Source organism: Ambystoma mexicanum, chromosome 11, assembly GCF_040938575.1.
Source record: "Ambystoma mexicanum isolate Mex_15411 chromosome 11, UKY_AmexF1_1, whole genome shotgun sequence".
In the NCBI taxonomy this organism is placed as follows: domain Eukaryota; kingdom Metazoa; phylum Chordata; class Amphibia; order Caudata; family Ambystomatidae; genus Ambystoma; species Ambystoma mexicanum.
The window spans coordinates 834581720-834603618 of record NC_090934.1 but is presented as its reverse complement, the minus strand read 5'-3'; the positions used below and the strand labels follow the sequence as shown (position 1 = coordinate 834603618).

At 44.3% G+C, this 21899-nt stretch overlaps 1 protein-coding gene across 2 annotated transcripts in view; it reads right to left on the bottom strand.

Annotated features, from left to right (window-relative positions):
* Positions 1 to 21899, bottom strand: part of GTF2H1 (general transcription factor IIH subunit 1) — a 1239907-nt gene that overhangs the window by 858448 nt on the left and 359560 nt on the right. For both annotated transcript variants that reach the window (XM_069623786.1, XM_069623785.1), the window contains exon 6: positions 13911 to 14060. In XM_069623786.1, coding sequence (XP_069479887.1) covers positions 13911 to 14060 — 150 coding nt within the window. The remainder of the gene's footprint in view (positions 1 to 13910; positions 14061 to 21899) is intronic.

The following is a 21899-nucleotide window of genomic DNA, read 5'->3' as shown; positions in this document are numbered from 1 at the left end:
CCAGTGGGACAGTCGCAACTTAATAGGGAATGTGTACTGGAATCCAGCACAAACTGATCTCCAATCCTTCCACCTCTCGCTATCATCAGTAATGGAAAAGATAGCATTGTTCCACGGTGAAGCCAATTTGATTCTAGCAGGGGACCTTAATGCTCAATGCATATCAACAGAGCCCCAGGAACAGCTTAAGATGGGCAAAATAAAATAATCAAAGACTGGGGAAAAATGGGCAAGTTATCTGAACTCATGGAGACTCAACATGTTGAATGGTGCTGTACCAGGCGATAGTCCATCGGGACCAACCTGGTCACGAGGTAACTCCTTCTCCACTTTGGACTATATTTCTGTCTCTCAAGACATCCTTGCAAAGGAAATACTCATGGAGTCTATCGGGAGGGGAAGGGAGTGATCACGCCCGCATAAGTATAAACATCTTAGATTTCAAAACTGTACATTCTGAAAAATATGCTCATGACCTGATTCTAAGGAAAGGTAAAGCAACACTGGTAAAATAGAAAAGAGAGGGGAAGAAATTAAACGATAAACTTGCCCTTATTTCCTTAAAAGAACAAAAGGACAACTGTAATCCTGAAAACTTGGGCTGAGCACCCACCCAGTTCAGGTGGTCTACAGAAAATTACCCACCATCAACATTCATTTGACGAAGAAACATGAGAATACAAAAAAAATCTAACGAGGGAAAGTAGACTGAAAAAATCTATTGCAAACAAATGTAAACTAGGAGGAGAGCTACAAAAGCTCGCAAGAGCTTTCAAGCAGTGGTCATGGTCAAGAAGAATTTTGCGTCACCAGCAAGACAGACAATGAACAGATGCTCGCAGCTCTGTGCAAAGATACGTCATAACTTTTGGTCCATTATAAACAATCTGGGTAAAAACCCAAATAACAGTAACACCCAATGCAGTTTAGTCTCTGAAAAAAGCTGGACAAACTATCTGACTAAAAACTTCAAAAACACATCAAAGTTCCTGGGAAGCGAAAAGGAAAGTGTACAGTGGGAACTTACTTTCAACACAGTTAATAGAAGAACTAATTGTAAATGCCTCATCCTCGAAGGCGGCGGGCCCAAACGGCTTAACCTATCGGGTCCTTACAAATAACACTAAAACCTGGGCAAATTTACTATTCAATCTTTATAACGAAATATTAGAAAACCAACATTCCCCTCCTCATGGAAACAAGCAATCGTTACTTCATTCTACATTGGGGGCGATCGGTCACAACCGGAGAATTATAGGCCAATTGCCCTCTTCAATATTGAAAGCAAAATTTTCATGAGAATTCTTCTAAAGGAGCTAGAAGACTGGGCAAAGCAAGCAAATATACTATCCAAATCCCAAATGGGCTTCAGAAGTGGCATGTCCACATCATTAAATGGCCTAACTCAATCTCTTGGCAGAACACTCGAAAGAGTTCGGAGAGGGTCCCATATATATGGAGCCTGGATAGATTTCTCCAGGGCCTTTGACCTGGTAATCAGGGAACGCCTGTGGTCTAAAATGAGAGAATGGGTGTCCAAGAAGATTGTTGTCAATACTAATTGAATTACACAAAGATACCTCATTGATGGTGCGGCTCTGTGAGGCTGGCCATCTTACTAACTCGATTAAGGTCGAGCAAGGGGTCAGACAAGGTTGCTTGGGAGCGCCCTTCTTTTTCAATCTGTACTTGTCAGACCTAGGGCCCTTTCTGCAATCCTGGGCAATGTCGAGCCCAAGACTTAATACAACAAAGGTACACTGGCTTGCCTATGCGGACGATATTGTCCTGATTGACGGGGCAGCAGTAGGGTTGCAGCATCTACTGAATGGTTTAAGTGAGGACACTAAAATAAATGGATTCCAAGTAAATCCCAAGAAGTCCAATATATCAGTGATGAAACACCCAAACATATCAGTTTTGCAGGTTGGTTCCTTGAAGGTGAAGCTATTCTAAGAACAGAAGAGACAAAGTATCTGGGCTACGTATTACATGCTTTTCCATCAAATAGTCATGTAAGGAGACTGAATAAGAGCTAATGACACTTATTGACAGCACTAAATCATATCCCCCGCCCCTGACCCTGACATCACTAGACGCGTAACCGCCCATTTCACAACGCCAAAGCACGTCTCGTGTCAACATTCTCTGCATCTCAGCTAATGTGTCGCCATGCAAACGGCAGGAAGCCTCTTTCCTCGACAAGTATAAACAGAGCGTTTCACAACACACAACAGCAGATTTTCTTTTCCATTCCTCTCGCTGTATTTCATTGTGTATTCTGTGACTCGTTCATGTGCTCTGGTCAGCTACCTTTGTTGCTTGTAGCCCGTGTGAACAGATACCAGTACAACCGCTATAAATTATTTTCGTTTCTTTACCACACAATGGCAACAATAATGCCCTACCTGTACGAGCCCGAGTATTCCGAGGAGGAATTACTGGAAAGAGCAAGCTCTGTAGACGATGGGGATTTGGACAACAGTTGGGCAGACGTTTCAACAGATGAAGAGCCTGGGCCTAGTCGCATGGATGGCCTTTCCACCTGGTGTACCTGCAATCGGTGCGCGCTAATGTCAACCGAGGTGGAGAACTGCAGCTGCCGAGAAAACTCTTGATGCTTGTCCTACATATCGCAAGGCGATCCACAGCCGCAATGCGTTACCGAGCTGCCAGACTTCACGGCAGTCTGTCTCACACGGTCCGTGTTGAGGATTTTGATGGTGCTCATGCACGAACTTCATGCAACAGTTCGCCCTCGTAATCCAAGTAACGAGTAAGTGTAGTCTGGTTGTGATGTCAGTTAGGTCACTACTATTTCACGGTTGTCCCCTATATTCTCGTAACTTCAAGATATCATTGTCATATCCGTTTAGTCCTGCAATTCTCTAGTAATAGTCGCATAAAAGTTGTTCAATATTGTGCAGTGTCTAGTTAGCATTTGACCTGGCAAAAACGCCATTGCATACAAGAATCGTCATTGACAACCAAGGTTTAATACACTTATCTTGGTCATTTAAAAACAGATTGCATCTTTCTCTTTCATAGGTGGTACCGGCTGGTGGTCTATTGTTCGTACACATGGTGGCTACATGGGAGGCTTGGACATCGCGTTCGACGAGTAATACCCGCCTGTGTCATTGGCGCCATTAGACAAACTTTCCCCAGCGACAGTGGTCAGTACAGGGGATTTTCCCTTGCCAAGCTGCAACCAGACCTTTACAATGTGTAGTATTTTTGTGCCATCAAAATAAGAAACCAAATAAAACATTTTTTTTTATCAATGGTTGTTTCAGTTTTTAAGTGAATCAAGTGCGTTTCCATTCAGCAGTGTTCTGGTGCCTGGTCTGCACGCCTCCCGGCCCATCCATCCCACCCCCTGCTATCAAAGGCAGTTCGCACCAGTGGATGTGCGCTGCCATGGGGGGCTGTCAGGGACGCAAACGGTCAAGGTGCCAAACAACATGTACACCTCAAAAGGTATCCCACGCCCAGGGGCCATTGCTCACATAGCCACCTCCGACCCCGTGTCTCCAGGCAGGCCTCCCCTGAAGCAGACTGCGCCCCTGCAATGTACATAATGCCACGACATATACACGTCATTCATTCACAAACACCCCCCTTTTTGTTATTCTTTATAAACCACTGGATATTTACCATGAGAACATCCTTGAGCACTGCAAGTCAACTCGTGAACGTGCTACTCTGTGACCGCTTCGAGTGAACTCGTCAGTGTGCTACCTGTGAACATCTCCCTGTTCTCCTACCACTAATTACTCTGCTTGCTGAATCCAACTGTTTGTTGGTCAAGGTAAGGACATGTATCCTAATCATATCTCCTTCATTTGTAAATGTATATCTATTCCGAAGTATCTAACTCCGTAGTGCTATGTTAATTTGTATCATTGCTATTGACTTGAGTTTCTTTTGTTATGTTATCGGTATATCAATTTTTATCATTGTCAATTGACATCGTATTGCATCCTTCGCGGACCGTGCCTATAGTACAAGGATGTTTCATTTTCGTGCATGATAGAACATTCAAGGGACGGGTAACATGTTCTGATTTTCGTTGTGAAATTTATCCTATAATACAGCCGCAAACGCTGCACTGGTTTTGCTGTGGTGCCCAAAAGAAAGCGTGCATCGAACAATGCATGGTCCAATTCATTCTTTCGCACATGCAAAATAATTTTCTAATAATGTTGACCTTTATTTTGCAGAATTTACAACAATGCCTGCATGTTCTATTTTCGGTTGCCCTTCGACGACCCATGACAAATCCGAAGGCATTACAATGCATGTATTCCCTAAAACTGTTGATCGAATAAGAGAATGGTTCAGACGTTGCGGATATCCACTGGAAGACCTTGAAAGTAGAGTCAACCAAGTCTTGGAGGACAAGAGGGGTCATCGATACCGCATCTGCAGCCTGCACTTCTAACCGGATATGTACGACACATCCTTGTACACAAAGAGGAATCAACCGAGAATAACTCGGAAATTGCTCCCAAACGCTATTCCGACTTTACTCCTGAAAATGCCGCCACAGGTGAGTCACGCTTTCAGATTTAGCTTTACGCCTGTATTTTCGGTGTAAATGCCACTTATAGTACTTTCAATATTTATGTGATTGAATAGCTGTCGAAATAATGACTTTTTTGCTAAACATCAGTCCTTGTTTTGCAGAACCCACTTAGAAAAATGATTTATGGGGATGGATAACTATGCTATATTATGCGTTTCAATAAGTGTCATTAGCTCTTATTCAGTCTCCTTACATGCCATTTTGTAATGTTGGAATTTCTAAATCGAATAATACTTTCCCTTTACCACTCCATGACTATCCACCGAATATGAAGGAGCAAGATTCAACATCCATGTCTTACATGGAGTCATCAACCACTTCCAGCGCGTATCAGGTAATCTTACCTAGCTATTCTGTTCCATACTGGTTTTATGTACAGAATTCTAGATAATGTGATCATATTTTTGCAACGTATAATTGCATTACACAATGTTTCTTTACCACTTCACTGTTGATAAGTACCTATCTGGTCTTTCAAAATTGTGTGTCCCGTTTCCAATCTTTTCGACATCACTAATGAAATTACTGTGTTTCAGGGAGATGCTGCAGCGTCCTCTACAATGACATTATCCATTGTGGGTGTTCCGGAACGAGACCATACAGTTGCTCCGAAGCAGAGGTATGCGCACTGACAGTAGCATCGAATAAAAGAAAGTCGGTCTAATTACATGTGTAATGCCAATGACTTCATTTTAAATGGATACTATTTTTTGTAGGGATGTATACAAGATCCGTATATTGAACCGGAGGAACGTGTATCAGAGTTGGTCCTCCAGTTTGCTGATGTTAGAGTAAAGAAGGTTTCAAAGAAAAGAAATAAAAATAAGATTAGTTAGAAATAATTTCTATTGTTGCCAACAGTTTTGTGCCAAGGCCTTCATTATATGCTTTTTTCAATGTCATTTGTACAACACTATGTTGGATTTACACTGAACATCCCTTCTCCTATCTGTCCTCTAGTTGCCCAATCGAGTACGGACTATGCAGACACAGACAGCGATACAAATGACAGATGCTGCTTGCCAAACTCTTTTCACCATGGAGGAACTATTGATTGAGGAGCGTCGTGTTCACACTCGAGATGCCTATGTCCAATGGCCAGAAAATTAATTTAATAAGACCGGCGATTCCAGCAAAGTGTTCTTAGACCATTGCTACAATGCACCCGTTCCGCCAGAGGAAGGTGCGATTGAATTTATAGAAGATAGTTTTACATTACTCGATGAGCACTTGACACAATCGACACCCACCAAAAAAATGCCATCCAAAAAGCAGTCCACATTGATGTTTTCCCCCTATCCGTCATCAAGTAACAGATGTTGAGTTGACAAACTGAAGCATCAACACTATTGACCGACGAATCAGACAAAGATATCGACTATAGTATGTCCTGTTTTGCTGATATGTCCACCACGGGTCAGTCCAAAACAACAAAGTTGCCTGATGACAGTATTATAAAAGAGGCCAAATACATAGTATTCGACAGCAGCTTGATGGAGATTATAAAGATGGTGAAATGTGTGCATTCAGCGGGAGGGGAAGTATGTGGAAAGCCATTGGTGAGCGTGACTCGTCTAACACAAGGCAGTAACCTGAAAATACATGCCACCTATGAAAAGTCACAAAGCATTTTCATGGTCCGCTCAACCGATGCTGGGGAAACTGCCAGCTGGCAATCTACTGTGTGCATCCGCTTTATTTTTCAGTGGCTCTAGTTTCACGAAGTTATCCAGTTTCTTTCAGTTTGTGGGACTCATTTCATTTCCAAAACGCAATAATACAAATACCAACGTGATTATCTATTCCCTGCCATCAGTGATGCTTGGAAAATTGAACAATTGGCTATTGAAAGTACATTCCCCGACAAACGGTTCAGGCTAGCTGGAGAAGGACAGTGTGACAGCCCCGGATTTTCTGCGAAGTACTGTACCTACCATCTTCAGGACAAGGAAAGTAAGAAAATTGCGAGTTTGGTGGTCAGGCTGGTGTCCCAATGTAAATCCTCAGTGGCCATGGAGAAACTTGGTTTTATAAAATCACTGGAAGATCTACAATCGAGGGGAATGCAAATCGAACTCCTATCAACGGACAGACACGTTTCAATAGCCAAGACAATGAGAGAGCAGTATCCAAATATTAAACATCAGTTTGATGTATGGCATGTTGCCAAATCAATTAATAAAAAAATCTCGGCTGCAGGGAAAAAAGAAAGGTTTGAAAGTATTTCGCAATGGTCCCAGTCTTTCAGCAACCATCTTTGGTGGAGCTCCAAAACATGTGATGGGTCTGTGGAAATTCTACTGGAAAAATGGCGCTCACTGATGCACCACTGTTCCAACGTTCACCACTGGACAGAAAACCAACATTTCCACCAATGTGAACATGGCCCTTTGTCCCCAGAACAGACACAGAAGAAGAAGTGGTTGATACCATATTCAGCTCCACACAAAGCCCTTGAGAAGATTGTGTTTGATAAAACTATCAAGAGATCTGAAGGGACTCAGAATTCTGTCACACAGGAGATTTGGAGGTGTTCCACAATATGTACCTAAAGTACAGGCCAAAGAGATTGCATTTTGGCATCCAGGGGATGAAATGTAGGACTTTACTAGCGGTATTAGCGCATAACGAGAATGTGGGCCGTGAACAATCTTGGACAACTGGAAACTTAGGGATGCTTCGCTACAATATGGCCTTTACAAAAAGAAGCAAAAAATGGGTGGTCAAGCCAGTATATGATGAAATGGAATTCGATTTTGTGAAAGATCTCATTGTTAATGACATTGAGATGCACAGTCATGGAATCGCGCACAAATCTGTTCAGAGCACATATACATTGCCACAAAACATTGCCAGCGTCCCATGTCCACCCAAAGCAGAGCTTGTAAAATGGTTCAAATACCGGTTGAAATGATGACCATCTGTTTTTATTTTTGCAAAAAAATGTTTCTATAATCTGTATAAAGTATGCATTTTGTCTTTTGAAATCTATCCTCAGTCCTTTTCTCAAAAATATATTACAATTATTATGATTTGATTTCACAGTTAATTTGAGATCCTGCGGGACCTTCATTTGTCGTGTTAATGAACAATGGGTAACAGTGTGTAAGAATATTTGGGTTTTGGCAGTTGACTTGCAATAAAGTTCTGCAAAAATCTGAATAACTGCTGGACCTACAAAAGGGATTAGACCTAGGCCACAAAACATTCTAGGCACGCAAGAAGTACTGACTGTGAAAACATGTAATGGGGAAGAAGGCCATGAGATAAGCAGAGGTGGGCCTATTGGCAAATTTCACATGAGCAGCGCCACGAACGACGAGCGGACCCCTATTTCCTGAGCCCGTGTTTCAAAATTCATTTTCTCATGGATGCGTTGACATGGGATGTTGCAAAGCAAGAATGTATGCTCATTTTGAGCGAAGGTCACCAGCTTTGAATTTCGGCTTGGGAGCTGTGAGGCCCCACGCGTCCCTCGCACAGCATAAGGTTCTATTGTTTTTTTACCTTGAGAGGCAGGGACCATTCCGAAAGGGATTGAACTGAGGGAGAGGGGGGGGGGGTGTAATAACGTATGATATGATAAGGTTTCCCATTCTGAAACTGCAGCTAGTTACATATAAGTTCAGTTTTTGAGAAAACGTTGACACGAACGGAGGATTCTGCATCACGCCTACAGAATGGAAATTGTGAATAGAATGCAAGTTTCTCTTTAGACGATTTCGTAGCAGAACTAATCGAAATACGAATAGCTGACCGTTACCGATGGGTGACGTACTTGTTCGTTCTGTTTGGCATATTGCAACAAAGTGCTAGTACTTCTATCTACCGGGCAACAGGCAGAGGCGTAGGCAGGGTAGGGCCTGAGGGGCAAGGCCCACCCAAAATTTCTAGACGTTCACTCAGCAGCACTCTCTAGGAATTTACAGATGTTAATGTCACTGTGGTGGGCCCAACTACATTAGCTTCAGGCCCCACTTGTTAGACAATCCTGGCCACACCTCTGGCAACAGGGGCAGGCCAGCATCGAGACGCATGTAGACCACCACTCGTTTCTCCCGGGCTCTATGCTAATAAATCATTACATTGTTTTTGCACCTCGAATTCTTGCCCCAGTTTATGCATTATGGTTAGTGCTCAACATTCTCATTCGCACTATCCGCGGAAGCAAATAGCAGATTACTTTGATATTCCACGTTGTATTCTCTCGGTTCACATTGTGTCACCTCTGCGCCAATAAAGGAAATTAGTAATTGTAATAAAGATCGGCTCCTGAGACACTTTTTGATTTTTATCTTTTGCAAACAGGTACATCGTGCCGTTCTGCCATTGTCATCTATTCCAGACCCCGACCGATGGCTTCTTCAACCGCCAGCTGCAGCTACATGTCAATTGCTGGATCCACTTGACCGTATTTTGGGACGACAGACAAGGTCCAATCTGTCCGTATGTGGTACCGGCTGCTAGGAGCAACATAACCTTTACAGTGCTCTAGTGCCAAATTGAAGCACCAGCCTTGCAATTCACAGTGCAACCGAAATGCTTCGATTACCCAAAACGAACACCCTGTGTCCTAAAAGGAACAGTGCGTGACTCACGATAAACATTTGCGGATTTATTAAATGAGAGCAAAGAAAAAAGTTCTATTTTAATTGATTAGGTCACACGCCGATTGTTATCGAAACATTTCATGTGAAATAAATGTACTTTACCAATTGTACAGTCTTGTTGTCTCCTTAAAGTACAGTTTCATATTCCTAATTGTGACGCGCCACGCTGTGAGATGTGTGTTTTCCGGGTTCCGCGTCTAGTCGCGTAGGTGATGACTGGGCGCATTTGGCCACGCTGCCCAGCAATGTCACGGAGAGAGGCGGGGAATATAAATGATTTGGTGATGTTAGGCTCAGGGGCGGGGGATATGATTTAGTGCCGCAAAAGCAGGTCACCCAGGGAGATGTGGCAAATGATTAGATTATCACAAGATGGCCGCGCCCTGCTGCCTGATTTTGCTTGCATTCAACAGACGAAAACTCGGGTAAGGTGCATAGGAAATGTTTGTACAATCGATCGAATTATGGTTAAAACCACATGGCCGAACCATAGGGACAATAATATTTCTGATTGAACCATTCCTTTAATAACATGTTTCTCCTTCCCATCCCTTCCCCTCTCCCTCCCCGCACTACTGAGAGCACTACTGGATAATATGACATATTTGGCCAGGCGATGTCTACCTTACTGGTCTATTTGTGGTCTGGGCCACACAACGTTGGGAAACTATGCGCTACCCAATTAATACGTTTGTCTGTAGTTCTGGGCATCTGTACGGCCTCATAGGCTTTGTTGAATAATGGGTTGCCTGTAACTTAAATGTGGTCCGTTGCTTGTTTACGCATTTCTATGCTCTGCATAGTATTGAATGAAGGGCAGCCAAGTTATATCTAGGGGGGGGGGGCGTTTCTAACAATGTGGCTGTGATGCTCTCGTGTGCTTTTGCCAGCCACTCCTTTTTCGTAGGCAGTGTGTTGCTCTTCCATCGGATCGTCAGGCAGACTCTGGCTGCCAGAAACAGGTGTCTGGGCATGTGTGACAACACGGTGTACCCCTCAACCCCCGGTCTCCGTTTCCACCCCGAACAATAGCCAGCAGCACTGGGGATAGGTTTCTGTGTATCCCATCGATGGCCCGGACCCACCCTAGGGCTTCCTTCCAGTACACTTGGACCCTTAAACAGCTCCACCACTGATGCCAATAAACACAGCCCTCATTTTACCTCTTCCAGCAGTACGATGCTACCCCCTGATACATTTTAGCCAATCTTTGTGGGGTCAGGTGCCATCATAACAGCAGCCTTCCGTTGTGCATCTTGTACTGCATAGAGACAGAGGGAGACCAGACTACCCTGTATATTGGAGGCCAGGCTTCCTTATCGTCATGTAAACCTAGTTCTAAGTCCCATTTACCTTGCATGCTCGGGGTGGTAAGGTGGTATTGATGAGCGCCAAATACAATAATGAAATTAGCCCTTTGGTTACCTTTGAGAATTGTTTTAAACCCAGTTAGGGGTCTACGGAGAGAGCCGACCTAACGTGCGTCCCACAGCATGCTTCTAAGCTGCAGGTAGTTCAATGGGGAAAGGGTAGTGCCCTGTGTTGCTGGGCAGAGGGCTTCTTGAGCAGAGGGTGCACCATGGAGTGCTTAAGGGCAGTTGGGAAAACTCCAGTGGAAAAGGAGAGATTGTTGAGAGTGGAGTGTTTTGTGCATGTATTTGAAATACTGGTTCCCTATTGATGTAAGTTTATTGCAATTTTGAACACCACCAGTAGTATTAACTGCAAGGGACGGAGTGGCACCAAGGGTTGTACCACTGGTATGTGTTTTAGGTTTATTATAACCACCTGGTTGCGAAGATAGGATTTGCCACTTCATCCAGATACAAGAATAACATTTAGATATACCCTTGAATGTACTAACATTTTGGGTTGTGCCCGGCCAACGCAAAAATGTGTATTATGGTTGTGCAGTCCCTTTGTGTTATCTAGTACATAATTATCATCCACATTTATGAAGACATTCCCAGTTATTTATTTCAATACTGTTCGTTGGTATTGATTGTACTTTCCTATGCATGAGGAGTGTACCACACGCATACGCTCCCAGTCACCTTGCATATGAAAAGGAACTTTAGTTGAAATGCCATGGATGCAGTCAAAAACCCAAGCTTCAAACACCACACTACTGTAAACTTTATGATTAACAAAGACAATATTTTGAGCATCTACTACCTAAAGGTGCATTCTTTTCCATAGCTCTGTCTAAACCAGAGTGGTAACGAGGAGAGGAGAGAAGGGCGCCAGAGTGAGTGAGGAGAGAGAAAGAGAAAGAAAGAAAGCGAGAGAGCGAGGAGAGAGAAAGAGAAAGAAAGCGAGAGAGCGAGGAGAGAGAAAGAGAAAGAAAGCGAGAGAGCGAGGAGAGAGAAAGAAAGCGAGAGAGCGAGGAGAGAGAAAGAGAAAGAAAGCGAGAGAGCGAGGAGAGAGAAAGAGAAAGAAAGCGAGAGAGCGAGGAGAGAGAAAGAGAAAGAAAGCGAGAGAGCGAGGAGAGAGAAAGGGAAAGAAAGCGAGAGAGCGGGGAGAAAGAAAGAAAGCGAGAGAGCGAGGAGAGAAAGAAAGAAAGCGAGAGCGAGGAGAGAGAAAAAGCGAGGAGAGAAAGAAAGCGAGGAGAGAAAGAAAGCGAGGAGAGAAAGAAAGCGAGGAGAGAAAGAAAGCGAGGAGAGAAAGAAAGCGAGGAGAGAAAGAAAGCGAGAGAGCGAGGAGAGAGAAAGAAAGCGAGAAGGCGAAGAGATAGAAAGAAAGCGAGAGAGCGAGGAGAGAGAAATAGAAAGAAAGCAAGAGCGAGGAGAAAGAAAGAGAACGAGGAGAGAAAGAGCGCGAGAGCAAGTGAGAGAAAGTGCAAGAAAGCACAAGAGCGAGAAAGCGAGAGAAAGCGAGGAGAGAGAAAGAAAGAAAGAAAGCAAGGAGAAAGAAAGGAAGAGCGAGAAAGAAAGAAAGCAAGGAGAAAGAAAGAAAGCAAGAGAGCGAGGCGAGAGAAAGAAAGAGCGAGGAGAGAAAGAAAGAAAGCGAGAGAGCAAGGAGAGAGAAAGAAAGCGAGAGAGCGAGGAGAGAGAAAGAAAGAAAGCGAAAGAGCGAGGAGAGAAAGAAAGCGAGAGCGAGGAGAGGAAGAAAGCGAGAGAGCGAGGAGAGAGAAAGAGAGAGCAAGGAGAGAGAAAGAAAAAGAGCGAGGAGAGAAAGAAAGAAAGCGAGAGAGCAAGGAGAGAGAAAAAGCGAGAGCAACGAGAGAGAAAGAAAGCGAGAGAGCGAGGAGAGAGAAAGAAAGAAAGCGAAAGAGCAAGGAGAGAAAGAAAGCAAGAGAGCGAGGAGAGAAAGAAAGCGAGACAGCGAGGAGAGAAAGAAAGCGAGACAGCGAGGAGAGAAAGAAAGCGAGAGCGAGGAGAGAAAGAAAGCGAGAGCGAGGAGAGAAAGAAAGCGAGAGCGAGGAGAGAAAGAAAGCGAGAGCGAGGAGAGAGAAAGAAAGCGAGGAGAAAGAAAGACAGCAAGAGAGCGAGGAGAGAAAGAAAAAGCGAGAGAGCGAGGAGAAAGAAAGCGGGAGAGCGAGGAGAGAAAGAAAGCGAGAGAGCGGGGAGAGAAAGAAAGCGAGAGAGCGGGGAGAGAAAGAAAGAAAGCGAGAGAGCGGGGAGAGAAAGAAAGAAAGCGAGAGCGAGGAGAGAGAAAGACAAAGAAAGCGAGGAGAGAGAAAGAAGAAAAGCGAGAGAAAGAAAGCGAGAGAAAGAAAGAAAGCGAGACAAAGAAAGACAGCAAGAAAGCGAGAGAACGAGGAGAAAGAAAGCAAGAGACCGAAGACAGAAAGAGAAAGAGCGCGAGAGCAAGTGAGAAAGCACAAGAGCGAGAAAGCGAGAGAAAGCGAGGAGAGAGAAAGAGAAAGAAAGAGGAGAAAGTAAGAAAGAGCAAGAGAAAGAGAAAGAAAGAAAGCAAGAGAGCGAGAGAGAGAAAGAAAGAAAGCGAGAGAGCGAGAGAGAGAAAGAAAGAAAGAGAGAGCGAGAGAAAGAGAAAGAAAAAGAAAGCAAGAGAGCGAGAGAAAGAAAGCAAGAGAAAGAAAGAAAGCGAAAGAGAAAGAGCAAGAGAAAGGGGAGGGCGCCAGCAAGAGAGAAAGGGGAGGGCGCCAGCAAGAGAGAAAGGGGAGGGCGAGAGAATTGCATTTTCTTTTAATTTTTCTATAACATTGTTAAGATTTTTTAAACTTTTTTTTATTATTCAACGTGACAGCAAAAACACAGGCGAACAGCGCCAGGCAAGTACAATATGAATACAAATTCACACAATTTAGGCATACAGAGGTGGCTTCACATGAAAACATAACCAATGGGCACATTTGTACCATGAGTAGGATGTCAGAGAGCTACGATAGGGGTGAGGACCCGGGCTGGTGGGGGTAAGCGGCTGGGGGATATGCATCCGGTGTCGTTTCAAGGTCGGACATATAAGAACGGAATCTGAGCCAAATGTTCCTAAGCCTGGAGTGGGTGGGCTGTAGATGAGACCAGGCTTCCTCGGAGTCCGAAGCCCACAACATTGTTAAGATTTAACATGTTTTGACTCATACAATTTTTTATAAAAACGTTTTCACATGGAGATCATAGAAGAGCCAGAGTAAGACATGAGCATAAAATATCAAGGTTACTGTCTACGTTACTAAAGCAAAAACACATGAAAATACATAGTAAAATAGTGAGATTTTTGTAATGCTTTTTTTATTTATATAAGCTTACCCTGGTCATCCAACTTGGCACATTCAGAAAAGAGATCTTTGGAACCAATGTTCAGCCGATCCCTATGGAAATAATGGGATTGGAAGAATCGTGTCCAAAACTCTTTCTCTGTCAAGTTGTGTGGCACATTTTCATCATATTTCAGTTTTACTGTTGGAGAAAAAAATAAAGGACAATGTATTGCCGCTGAAGAGACCACAAACGCAACATTTAATTCTTCAAACACTAACATCTAAAAGCTAAGTTTCATATTTTAAATCTAGCTGTCCCCCGATGTTTGATCCTTTCAATTAACATACTGCTTGAAATTAAAAAGGGACATCAACTCCATGAATTATTACATTCGTTGTTTGCAAAGCAATTTTCACAGAAGACAGATAAAATAAAACATACCCAACATAACTGAACATAGCTCTCTCCAAGAGCCTGAAGTCCCTAATATTGCACTGTACATTCTGCAAACTTCCATATTTTGCTCTTCTGCTAGTATTTTAGCACCCCCTAGGTAACGGAACCCATCCCCCTGAACCCGGAATCCCAGTTCTTTCATATATTCCCCAGTCTGAGATTTCTCGGGCCCTACGAGGTATGCCACAGATTTACTACCAAGGTTCACCTTGAAACCGACAATCAACCATATACCTTGAGCTTTTCTAACAAGGCTGGGAGGGAGGCCTAGGGGCGAGTTATATACAAGAGGGCGTCATCCGCGAATAGACTTCGCTTATAATCCACTGTCCCCACCTGAACCCAGCGAATTCGATCATCAGTCCTAATGTCTACTGCCCAAGGTTTGATGACCAACGCATACAAGAGCAGTGAAAGGGGGCAACCCAAACGGACGCAAACCTTCCCCGTTAACCAACACTCTTGTCCGGGGGAGATGCGGGGGAGGGGGGGGACTGGCTGCTATTGGCAGACCTGCCTTCAGTCTGCCAATAGCAGTCACTACCTCTCTGGCCGTGACTTAGGCCTCCAGGGCTGCTAATTCCCCCGGGGTAAACTTTGGGATTGGCAATCTATCCAGGTAAGCCCTGATCGCCTGGTTCCCCCGACTATGGTATCCCCGCCTAGTGGGCCATCCATACCTCCCCCTTTTTCTCGGATCATCTCCACCCTTCTGTCCCCTCTACACCCCCTGATTCTGTTCGCTATCAGGGATCCCACCCAGTCCCCCCACCCTCATAATACCACTGCTTCATATATCTCAATTTCTTCAGGACTTCTCCCACGAGTGTGACGTATAAGGCCTGCCTTTTGTCACAGATTAGATGGAGCAAGTCAGTCATGTCCCCTCCCTCCACTCAGCAGTGCCCCAAGTCCCCGGTGTTAAGGAGAATTCTCATAAATGTGCCAATTCCCTTCACCTTAGAGACCCCCAGCAACTTTGCTGGATTTTGAGGATTATTTTACCTGGAAAGAGTGCTAGCTTTTTTTTCCTCACTCATGTATTTTGACGTGTTTTTCACTTGCTTTTCTTCGATTATGGAGTTTTAGACTCCATAGGAATCATCTTCTCATGTGTGTTACACAGCACCCTCAGTGCAGTGACACAGGGATGTCTTTTAGACTTCCCCAAGGTATAAATACCTTCTCTGGGATCAACTACTGTTTCCCAGAAAATGTAAAGTGAAATTGACTTTACTATTCTTTTCCAAATTCCTAGACCCTGCACACACCATCTTACAATGTAGTGCTGGAGGAGTTACATAGTATCCTGTGTCTAAACACTCATGTAGCAGTCAACTGCTACCCTTTCTTATTGAAAAGGCTGGTGGGAGTGGTTTTACAATGAACTACCATGATTTTTCCCCCGACTGCGAACACTGCTATCTAAAAATCACAGGAGCCATGTTTTTCCAAGATGGCACCTTAAGCCCCTTTGTTTAAATGGGTCCCGGTCTTTTTTCACCATTTCTTTTTGGAAAGGTCCTTCTAGCATTTGTCTCAGCGTGCCAAACCAGGTTTGGTCACTTTGTTCGTGTGCCTTTGGCAGGCTTCAGGACTAAAGTCAACCCTTGGTGTCCGAGTGTCTGGAGTGGGCAGGAAGTGAGGGAGGTGCCCGAAACTCCCTGTGCTTAGTCTCCTAGGAGACCCAAATGCACTCTGGCGTGATTGGCTGCTGACTGTCTGGCAAGGACAGCCACCCTGCTCGGTGAGTGACAGCTAGGCTGGCATGAAAGGGAGAGAACTGTTTAAAAGGCGAGTCTCTTGGACTGGAAGGCAGAGTCGACCACTGGAACAAAAAAACCGAAGACGAGCTGGAAGAGGACGGCTGCTGCAACGCCTGGACCGTTGGTTTGCCCGGTGAAGCCCTGCTGCAGGTCTGAATTGCCAAACTTAATTCGACAGAGAAGCTCCTTCAAGGACGGCTTCTTCCGTTAGAGTTGGTGGGACCAATCAACTCATAAGACACCTGGACACCATTCTCAAGGCTGGTTAGGATTAACCAGGGAGAGGGACACACATTTGTGCTCTTGAATCTACAGCTACTGGAACTGAAGTGACTCCATTTTGTTTGCTTACTTCAACGATCCTGTGCAGTGCAGGAGTCCCCCGACGTCCTCCCTCTTGTCCCCACGACTGAGGCTCAGGAACAGAGAGATCTGCAGGAACTGCCAGGAACCACAACTTCAGCAACATTTGTTTCTTCATACATATTGGTGCTGTGCCAACCCGATTGAGAGAAGGGCACTCTCGCTGTGAAACTTTCCCAACTTGCAGGCCTAATCAGTTTGTGACCCAACAAATGATTCTTTTTCGCCTAAACTACTTCTGAGAACTTTGCAAAGACTTTACCTTTTGATACCAGAACTGCTCCTTCCCATTCAGAACACTAGCCCATTGACTTTGGCTTGCCCTATTGATTTGAATTGAACTCTTCTGGTGAACGGAAACTATTTGCACTGCCTAGAAACTATATGTAATCTATGCTACTTACTTTTGTCCTTTTTGCTCAATGCTAAGTAACTGAACTGACATTTGGCTCCTATTTCAGCCCTTTTCAATGTTTTCTGGAAATCCTGCAATGCTAACTTTGTTTCTCCTTGAAAAGATTTCTTGCTCAGAGCATTTAAGACATGCACGTCATTTAGGGATCGCCAGAGGCTGCAACTGCAACCCCTGAGGTCTCCATTGCTACCAAGATTTTTTAACTTTATTTTAAATCTTTTATTTTTTTTATTGAGGCTCATGGGCTTTGCCCAGCAGCATGTGGCTCTTTGTTTCTGAAGTGGCTGGATTTCCGATAGCTATGGTAAGTTAGCTCAGTGGGTTGTGTGCTGGCTGCTGCAATGTGCGTCATCTGCAGGTTGCAGGTTCGACTGCCAGGAAGGTCAACACAACCTTTCATCCAGATGCGGTTGATAAATTAGTACCAACACAGGTTGGGTGACATTTTATGTATAGTTGTTTGATATGAAGCGCTTAGGCATAAGTGTTACATAACACATCATTATCGTTTGGCCTTGGACGTCCGCTTGCATTCACAGTGATTTGGTAATATGGGCCTATACGCACGGATATTAACAATACATATGGTGATCTATCCTTGTATGAAATGTTTATCACTTTACTGTGATATCATAGTGTACCTAGAAACAATGCTATGTGATGCCACTTGCTGTTTTGTTGAGGGGTGAAAGGTAGTGTTCCATCACTTCCCTTGATGACACTTTGGGGTGGGATCAAATGACACCACTTCCTGTGATGTCATCAGAGGTCATAGGATGTCACTTCCGCTACCCCAGGCATTTTGGTGAAATGACTTCCCTGATTTAAGAGTCAATTTCTCTGTATGAATCTAACTCATCTGTTCAGCCATCCTCCTTGATTCTCCATCCATCGTTTATATGACTCTCTACAGAGGTAATCTTGACCGATAGTTTACCATATTTTTCTTCTGAGGCAAACAGCTTTGCTTTGATTTGATTTCTGCAATATCAACAGTCAACTTTCCAACAGTTTATCCTCTCCTCATTATCTGTTTCTTCTTCCTCTTTCTGTCTTTTTGATGGCTGTGATGCCTTAGAGGGGTTATCAGCCATTGTAGGTATAACAGAGATAGGTACAGGGCACAGGAGCTCAGCCTTCAAGCCGCCATCCCTGGAGCTTTAAGTTCTAGAATCTATTAAACTAGAATCGGCAGTGAAGACTCTACAAGTGGAACTCAAAGTTACGCTGGCCAAGAATGATGATCTCAAAAATCTTTCTAGGCAATAATATTCGCATTTTGGGCCTGCCTGAATTGACTCCCATTGGCACTCTGGAACTTATTTATTTCGTCATTTTTGTTTCGGTAAAATTGCATTCTTTATTCGGCAATTCGGTAAAATCACAGGTCCGCTGAGAAGGCATTCATCTCTTCAGAATGGTTATTTTGTTGGAGGTGCTCACCAGAACGGGAGTGGGATCTTATTTCCTATTGTTGGTATCCTTAATATACACTAATCCCATGGCCGAGTCTACACAAATGGAGTTGGAGTAACGGCAGAGTGTTTCTTACTCTCCAGAAGGTATGCGCTAAGGCTGTCCGCTTTCCCCAATCCTATTCGCTCTAGCTATTGAGCCACTCGCTGCCATCCTCAGGGAAGTCCATGCAGGTAGGGGGCTTAGACCATTTAATTAAACCATGGTGCTCTCGCTGTATGCCGACCTGGTGATCTTCGTTAAGCACTCAGAGTGCAACCTAATACCGATCGTGGAGAAGATAGTCCAATTTGGACGGAACTCAGGGTTACAAATTAACTCTAGCAAATCGGAACGTTTCCTCTGACATACACAGTGAAAGCACAACATTCTGTGAACATGTCTAGTGGTCACTGCAGACCGTCAAATACAGGCATAAATATAGTGCAAACTGCACTCAATTGTATTCTTTGAATTGTAGCCCACTACTACGTGCAGCTAAGAAATAGGACGCACTAGCCATTTCTTTCATGGCCAGGATTATATCCCTTATTAAAATGAGGTTGCTCCCCAAATACCTATATATGTTCCTATCCAACTCACTGCGCCCTTTCTTGAGACAATAAAATCAGTTCTGACCGACCTTATTTGGGGGACTGGGGGTTGGGGGGGGGGGGGGGGACCTCCACGCATCTGAATTGGAAACGCTGGTATTGCCGTATAATCGAGGAGGGATGAATGTCTCAGGTTTTGCCGAGTATGCATTAGTCTGCATGCTTCACCATGCAACTTATTGGTACCAATCCCCTCCGACACCACAACGCATTACATTAGAAAGAATGCTTGCACAGACAACTGCTCAAGGCTACCCCTTCTACTAATAGTGCACGCCACATACCTAAGCTGATGCCATAGAAAACACAAGATGGATATCTCTGAAGTTATGACAGAAGTATACACCGTCTCCTCCTCGGAGCCGCTGGCTTTTCTAGATAATACAGTGGTTATTCCATTCACTATAGAAAGAGGCATCATGAGCGAGCTACATAGGGGAGGATTTACCAAGTTTGAGGATCTATTCAGTGACAGTAAACTTATTTCCTTAGAAAGGTTCCATGAAAAAAGGACTTCCTTTCTCTAATACGCTTCTCTATGCTTGCATAAAAGGACAGCTGAAATCTAGGTATACCTGCTGAGCATAAAGGCAGCCCTTTCTTACAATATTTAATGACGGCGGTACCACCTCTAGAACCATCTACTTTACAAGCTAGCATTGTCGAATTCCCCTGCTGGTAGTGAGATAGCCAAGTCAACGTGGAAGCAAACACTGGGAATCACAGTTGAAGATGTGAAATGGGAAAAGATTTGCTGGCAGTCATGACATATCTCCCTCAATTACAAACACTCAGCACTACAATACAGTTTTCTACACCAAACATACTATACCCCAATGAAAGTCAGGAATTTTGACCACACTGCATCTGGGGCATGCCCAAAACGTAAAAAACCTGAGGCTAACTTTATACACAGATTTCAAAAAAAGGTAGCAGGCGCTCCTCTCCAGAATGAACATGGCATGGTAACCTGTTCTGAGATGAGTGTTTGCAGGACACGCTTTTTGCTCACTGTACCTTTCACAGATGGTAAAATATCCATTTGCATATCAGTCTTTGTCGTGTGCTGCAAACTCTCATCTCACAACAGGTTATCATGCCATGTTCTTTCTGGAGAGGAGCGCCTGCTACCTTTTTTGAAATATTTGTAAGGAAATTGGGGTTGGTCACCCTGAGTTACCTGGGGGCAACCAGACGTGGACTCCCTGCTTACTGTGCTCAGAGAGGCACAGCTTCAGCTCACTGATGAGGCCCAACAAGGCTGAAACACGTGTATGGGGTTGCTGTTGGTACTCTTGTTCAGAGAGGAATTGCCATAGTATTTTGGTGCTGGACTGCCCATGTGGGCGGGACAAAGACTGATATGTAAATGGATATTCCCCATCTGTGAAAGGTACAGTGAGCAAAAAGCGTGTGCTGCAAACTCATCTCAGAACAGGTTATCATGCCATGTTCTTTCTGGAGAGGAGCGTCTGCTACCTTTTTTGTAACTTTATACACAAGACTTGGTCTTGCCCGAAAATAGCAGAATTCTGACACATTTGCGGTTATTACCAACACTGTCACTATAGACTGTTGCCTGATAGGCCTTTTGGGTCTCCCCGTCACCCTCCCCGAAGTTACTGGGCAAATTAAAAGTGTTATCACTACTACTGGATCAAAAGTGCATTGCTTTGAGGTGGATGGACAGAACTGCACCATCAGCAAACCAGTGGTAACACAAATTAATCAAAGCTCACTAATGTGAGGAGGTCTGCCGTAATCCAACACATCCCTCTGCTAGACCCACAGATATATGGTGTTACTTGAGACGTTACCTAGCAGGGATGGAGTCGCAAAATTCTTATTCCGTAACTTAACTGCCACTGTTGATGCCTGGTTCTGCTGATGTTTGCATTGCTTTGAGATTGGGCAAAGTGCTGTATGTACCATTAAACTCCTCTGGGTTCCAATTCAAACTTCAGCCTGGACTGGAATGCTTGCTGTATATAAAGAGATCATATTTATTTTTTGTTGGAGATGGGTCACCATCTCCCTGCTAATGTACAGTACTCTTCTTGTAATGGCCAACTGAATAAACAAAATAAAAAATAAAATTAAAAAAGACCAGGATATGTCCCCGTTTTCCATTTCCCCAATGTTCTCTATATAGTAGACTGACAGTTCAGCACAAAATCAGTTTGTCCCGAAAGTTCTTTCCACTTCTATAAGTCATCAGGGGTGCCTTGGGGAACCTGGGGAAACGTCATCATAGCTGTGGGTCAAAGTGGATGAACTTCCAGTTTTTCTTAATGACTCTGGCTATCCGTGTACTCGGTCTGGAATAATGAGAGATATAGAATAATGGGATGTCACTGTTCTGTGTACAGGATCGGACGATTCAGAGGATCTCGTCAATTCTCAGAGGGGAGCCCTTCCCTGTGAGGCTAGGGAGGTGAGCCTGCTACGCAACATTTGCCCTATGGGTGGCGGTAAGCGGGACGTCACAGGGAAAGACTCCTCTCTTGGGGACAAGGACTCCCATTCTGTCAAGGAACTCCCAAAATCCCTGCGATGAAGAACCATTGAAACCATCAAGGCTTCAGGAGAAACATCCTCCACAAGTCCATGTTTGTTATCGTAACATCACACCAACTTAACATCAGAAACAAACATACTGAGAAGAAGAGGATACCAGAAGTAAAGATTACCCAGTTGTTGGCAGCCAGCCATACTGGGGTAAAGAAGATCGAGGGAGGAAGAACGCTCAGGAGGGAGAGACAAAGGACTAGGTTTCTACGCTGGGGAGGGGACCAGTACTTCCCCCTTAGAAACAGAAGGACCAATGTATGTTGTTGGTGGAACCCGGGAGGTTCAAAACTGTCGCAAATGAGACCAGAAAGCCACAGGAAGTTCTCAGGACGAGAGGACGCCGGCAGCCACAAGGTGGATGAAACATGGACAGGGCAAAGCGCCAAACTCTGTATTC